This window comes from Chelonoidis abingdonii, chromosome 21 (genome assembly GCF_003597395.2).
Source record: "Chelonoidis abingdonii isolate Lonesome George chromosome 21, CheloAbing_2.0, whole genome shotgun sequence".
NCBI lineage: Eukaryota > Metazoa > Chordata > Testudines > Testudinidae > Chelonoidis > Chelonoidis abingdonii.
This window is the reverse complement of record NC_133789.1, coordinates 5,227,796-5,233,795: the sequence shown is the minus strand read 5'-3', so window position 1 is coordinate 5,233,795 and position 6,000 is coordinate 5,227,796. Positions and strand designations below refer to the sequence as shown.

The 6,000-nt window shown below is 42.6% G+C and overlaps 1 protein-coding gene across 1 annotated transcript in view; it reads right to left on the bottom strand.

Moving 5' to 3' along the window:
- Window positions 1-356: 356 nt before the first annotated feature.
- The window catches only part of KPNB1 (karyopherin subunit beta 1), a 32,674-nt gene continuing 27,030 nt past the window's right edge, over window positions 357-6,000 (bottom strand). The window contains exons 16-22 of the mRNA XM_032791393.2: window positions 4,777-4,859; window positions 4,008-4,115; window positions 3,619-3,762; window positions 3,404-3,509; window positions 3,161-3,275; window positions 2,246-2,407; window positions 357-1,651 (exon numbers count right to left, since the gene is read on the bottom strand). Coding sequence (XP_032647284.1) covers window position 1,651; window positions 2,246-2,407; window positions 3,161-3,275; window positions 3,404-3,509; window positions 3,619-3,762; window positions 4,008-4,115; window positions 4,777-4,859 — 719 coding nt within the window. The 3' untranslated portion in view covers window positions 357-1,650. The remainder of the gene's footprint in view (window positions 1,652-2,245; window positions 2,408-3,160; window positions 3,276-3,403; window positions 3,510-3,618; window positions 3,763-4,007; window positions 4,116-4,776; window positions 4,860-6,000) is intronic.

Sequence of the window (6,000 nt, the reverse complement as noted above, 5' to 3'; positions counted from 1 at the left end):
CCTAAGTTAAGCTGCAAATTCAGAAATGCTGGTAATATCAATAACTGCATAATAAAGATGAAATTAAAAATTGTTTCAAACCCCACACCTTCTCTATTTTTCATGTCTTATTGCTGATAAAATCCAGAATAATTGAGGGACTATGCCTCAAAGAACAAAAAATTGATTTAAAAAGAGACAAGAGATTTTGATCCTTCACATCTTTCATGTTAGAGAATAAAAAAAGCAGTATGCTAAGGGGAGCGGCAAACAGCCAATCTGTCCCAAGGTTGCCCATCAGACTTTTAGTGCACTTAAAAAAAAAGTTAATGGGTTCCCCTTTTAATTGGAAAGACCAAGAATACAAAAAGAAAGTACTGGGGAATGTTTGACACCATTTTATTAATCTTCAACTGCAGTGGAAAAATAGAACCTTTTACAAGTGCCGTCTTGTGTAAGCTCAAGCCAGTATATATATATTTATACAAATTTCTCTTTTTTTCCTTTTTTGTTTTGAAGTGCAGCAAGAGACCAATACCACATTAAATTCGATCAAATAAAAGAGCACAAAAGGCCAAGCAGTTTCCAAATGGCATTTTATCAGATTTTGTTTGAACATTGAATTTATCCTCATTTTGCAATCCAAAATATTACCTGAAGTTTTACTTTATTGTTTTTAAACTCTTTGGCACAATTTAGTGGGTGTTCGGGCTGCTACAGTACAAGTCAGGAAGATCTTTCCCTTTGCATTCTCATTGCCAATTCTGAGCACTTACATTTATGGGACTTTTTTGTTTAAGCCTGAAATCTTGTTTGACAGTTCGTTTCTAATCCCTCTAACGCAAGAGTTCCCGCCCCCCCCCCATTTCTACATTCACAGTTGAACAATATTAAGGAAGGAAAGGCGCTTTGATGAAACAAGATCATGAAAAGCGTCACTCAGAACGGGAGCTCTGAACATTCGTCAGTGTTTCCCTAAAATAAAAAGCCCTAAAGAGCGACTTTCCTTTTTTTCCTCTTTTCTTTTTACATCTCTTATGCTGCATCAGTAGACTGAACTTCGGTTAGTTTATGAAATGCAACTGCTAACCCTTTTTTGGGAAAAGATAAACTGCAATGACTTGAAGTTGAGAATGTGGATACCGCCTCATTCACACACACTCACTCTTAGACTGAAAATCCTTCACCCCTCCTTTTATCCCATGCACTGACAGCATTGTGTGGCAAAGGTTATAGAAGGCGGGCCAGAGACCCAGACTCCATCTCTCTTCAGCAGCAAAAGCCAGACCTTAAACAAACAGCACCACAGGCGATCCTAGTTTCCTCTCCCCCAAACTAGTCATTCCGCTTTGCACTGGCCAATAGACAGAAAAGCTAGTTCTAGTCTCTGTCGGAAGAAGAGACTGCTTATTTTTGACAGAAATCAGTCGTTCCCTCTTCCTGAAGACGGCCGATGTCAGGTTTTCTACGCAAGTCAGTGCTCAGCTCACTAACAGCGCTGCTGCTGTTGTTGCTGTGGCGGGATTTTCAATGTGGTGTGTTTCAAGCCTCACTCACTCATCCTCTCATTCCCAAACATTCAGCATCCGTGCACACTCCTCACTTCCAGGTTTTTTCAAAAGAGTGGAGATTTCCAGTGGGGGTCTTGGGTGTCATCCCAATGGTAACAGATCTGCAATCAGAGAGGGACAGTTGTAGAAATAAAAAAAAAAAAGCCCCTCTTTGGAGCCAACGTGAGGCCACTTACAAGAGGCCAAGAAAAAAGCATCTTCACAAAACCAGAAGGGGCCATCATTCCGTGAATTCCAAGTTCAGGAATCACAATATCCCACAGTGCACAGGAAAGCTGTTCCCCACTCTATTGTTCCTTTTAAAAACCCTTACTCATACTGGGAGTCAAAATTTTACTAGCTACAACCAACCAACCACTAAACCGCAGAAAAATCCATGCCCATGTGACCCAGAGAAAGCATGCTGGAACCCACTAGAACTCATTAGCAGCTATGGCAGCATAGTTCTGATTCCAGTGTGAAGAGGACCTTACTCTGGATTTGTTACGGTCAAGCATCAGTTCTCTTCTTTAGGAAGAAGCAGTGGCCATCTGGGCTTTATAGCTTTAAATGGGTAGTTCACAGAAAGCTAAACAAGAAAAAGCCTTTTTATAGCATGAGGCTTCTGTGAAGCGTCTCCTTCAATGGGCCTGAGCTTAGAAGTTTAATCTGTGTGGTCATTTCACAATATGAGGGAAAGGGAGAAGGCCTCTTACCAAGCTTGATTCTTCAGTTTTCTCAGTTCTTTAGTTGCCCAGGTAGCAAGAGTTTTTGTTTTGTTTGTCTTGGATCTTCTTCCTTCAGTTAGAAGTTCATGTATCATGGGTCTAGCTTCTACTAATTTCAGTACATCCTTTCCAAATGCTGTACACAAATCCCTGTGGAAAACAAAGGAGAGAGAATGGGCTTTAATGCTTGCTGAATGCCACAGCCAGAAACATGCCAGTTATATCAGCTTTTGCTGGCAACAAGAGAAGACTGACTTCCAGCTAATGTCCCTTTTTAAATGTTCATATGGTCAGCAACATGAGAGCCAAACAGCCTCCTAAACGGCTATTAGCTGGAAACATCCACGTCTCCTGTCCAAGGATGTCCTCCCTGAAAGTTCCATCCAGCTCCCATTGAAGTCAAGGGAAAAGACTCCCATTGACTTCAATGACAGCTGAACTGGGCCCTTCACTGTCAATTCACAAGCTGAAAATTTCATTGTATGGAGTCTTCCTTTAAGATCATTGTCTCCTACTCCTTTTAAGGCATATGCAATTTGCCCCTTCATGGCAACGATTGACAGGGAGCAAATGGGCCACCCACCAGGGCTGGTACACAGCTTGTGATGAGGAACCACCCCTCTGCACAGTCCTCCAATTTCACGCCTGTTCCTAGGTTAGAGCCCAACAATGAGTTAGAAAAATCCTAAACTGAAGATTCTGTGGTTAGCATTTCAGATACATGAAGGAAGATTCAAGTAAGTCCCTTTACAGGCTCCAGTCTCTCAAGACCCATTTCCAATTCAAGCAGATAACTTCAAAAAAAAATCACTTCTTGTAATATTGTGTTTACTGTATAACAATAATCTACCTGGCGAGTGTGCGGTCACTTATCCTCTAGCCAAAGGAGCCTGGAACACTTACCCTATCAGCCCAGCAGCACAAGCTACTACTCCATCTGTGTGATCCTCATCTCCAGCAATGTGGTCGATGAAAGACAGAATAAATTCTACTCTTGGCTGCACCAGCATCACATCCGCTGAAAGGAAATGACAAGTTTAATGTAGCAGGCTTAAGTTACAGGATACCTTTCAAAAAAAAAAAAAAAAAAAAAAAAAAAAGGTCCCCCTTCCCTAAAGACACTGTGCTACAGGACAAAATACTCACGATGCACATTTTCTTGGTCTCCCTTCAGTCCCTGAATGATGCCAGTGTAAGCTTCCAGACAGCCCTCCCTCAGCTCATTCAGATAGTCCACCATATCATAATCAGACTAGATGGAAAACAAAGAACATGCCTGTACAATGGCCGTTGGCAAGCAACTAATACAGACGTATTTTACCCTAGATAAGAAGGAGCTGCCAAGTGCTCTGCTGGTTTACCTTATCAACCTGGGCTTGCGAGGCCTGCTGGAGAGTATTCAATACAACCTCTAGATATTTTTTAAACTCTCCTCCGATGGCCAGGGCAATATCGCCAAACACAGAGAGAATCTGAGGCTTCACAGACCTATGGACATTCTCATTCTGAGAAAGAGAGAGAGATTGGAAATGAAGATGAATAACTGGAAACTTAAATCCTCTCCCTCCACAGAGGACATCCGAGTTCTCTTCAAATCATCATGTTAGCTAGCTATATATTGCTTATGTCTCCTGATACAACCTTTTTCAAACATCTCTAACTTCTCCCAATACAGTCTCTGCCTCTCACTTTCCTTTATTGCCACGAATAGCTAGTTTGCTTAACTGGCTAAAAGTAGGTAAGCACTTACCCCCAAGTTCTCCAAGAGCAGCTGCATAACCTCGTCGCAGAAAGGCAAGATATTGGACTGCAGGGCTCTACATAAGTCTCCAACTAGGCCTACTGCAGCCAGACAAACCTATGAAGAAAACAGTAAGTATGCACCAAGCCAGTGTAAGTTGGTATTCCCCACACTGCCTGTGCTTACTGCGCTAGCCTATTAAAACACTAAATTATAGCATTGCAACAGGCAGGAACTAAAATCATCACTTAACAGTGACCCTCGTCTGCAATTGCCCATAAAAGTCAAAGCTTTATTAACTGTTGAAATACTAAGTCATAAAGAAGAGATCTGAATTAGTTTACCCAATCGGGGAGAGAGTTCCAGATGCCAACGAGTGACAGATACTTGTTTTAGAGACATGCTGATAAAGTTCAGCAGCCAGGTGTTCTAAGGATCAGCATCAGAGTAAACACCATGGCATGCATGGTCTATTGGAAATTCATTCCTAGTAGCAACTTCTCTCCTGATCAATGCCACTGAATATGCAGTCAATGCAGAACCTCAGGTGTCAAGCAGATGACGGTCTGCTGTGGACAATTTTAAATACAGGAGAGTCTATAAATTCATTTACAAGTGCAGCCAGTAATTACTGAGTTACTACAGTGCTCACATGCTGGCTTCCTCACCAGAAGGCGAAGGGCCTCTGGGGATGCAATCCTGAAGAACTCTGTAAATCCCTAACTACCAACAGATGCAAAAAAGTTCTGAACATGGGGCTCCCAGATTCAGGTCCTACCTGGTACTCTGCATAGTTCTTCAGTCCAATGCCCAGGAAGGGTTTGAAGGCGTCCATATACTTCAGAAACTCTCCACCCAAGACTGCACAGAAAACACTCTGATTAGGTCTAGTCCCCACACGACAGTCTACATGTTTGCCTGATGTCTAAAACAAGGAAATCCAGTCCTTTGAAGCTCTCAGGAAGAGCATGTACATTCAACAGAAGCATGACAAATTGATTCTCCACTAGATTTTACACTAAGAATTGAGCACCAGTGGAAAACATCCTTTTGTAATAAAATGGACTTCAAGGAGAATTGTAGGAGATGCAGTACACTGAAGATAAGAAACAGATCCTTCCTGTGCTCAGAGGTGGCTGCAGGGTTCCCTCGGAGGACCTTGGTTCCCCCAATACATACACAGCACCCTTTAGAGCAGTGGTTTTCAGCCTTTAATTACCCAGACTACATATACCTGGGTATTTGTGTGGCTGCAAAGGACTGTGCAAGTGGGATCATGGCAAAAAATATGGCTAAGCCTGGGTGGGGTTCTCCACACAGTGTTCAGTAGTGTGGGGATGCATTGGGAGCACCAGGTCACACTACACCAGTTTGAGAAGTCCTACTTTGTAGGATTAAAGTTGATTGGGGGTGGGGCACAGCATAAACGAGACAATAGTAAAACCCTCCTTTTGGAACAGTCATCCAGCTTCTGTTTCAGCTAGGGAAGAACTGAGGGGCCCAAGTGTAGACTAACATTTGAGGTGCTTGTATTTAAAGAACACTTAACTATCTGGTGAAAGAAAAGGCTTCCTTTTATATTACATATCTGCCTTCCTCCAGCCCCTTATCACAAATTAACCTACAAGTTACTATTAACCTCTGGCAAGGAGAATGGCTTTGCCCAAAACAGGCATCATACTGTTTATTCACAAATCAGCCTGTTAGCCAGGGTCACAACTAATCCCCAGCAATCAGGCACTCCTCTTCCTCACTTGCAGACCCAGCCAATCAATTCTGATCACTTCAAGTGTAGTCACAAATTCTCCACTTTGCCGGGCAAAGTCACAAACCTGTTCTAAGAGCAGCTACTCCAGGAAGCCAGAATTAACTTCTCTGCATTTTCAGACTCATGTATTCTGAGAGCAATTAGACACATGCCTCTATACTAAAAACAGGCCAAGTCCCCAGGAGAGCAGCCCCTCAATGAGCAAGCCACACTAATGGCCTCAGAAACATGAAG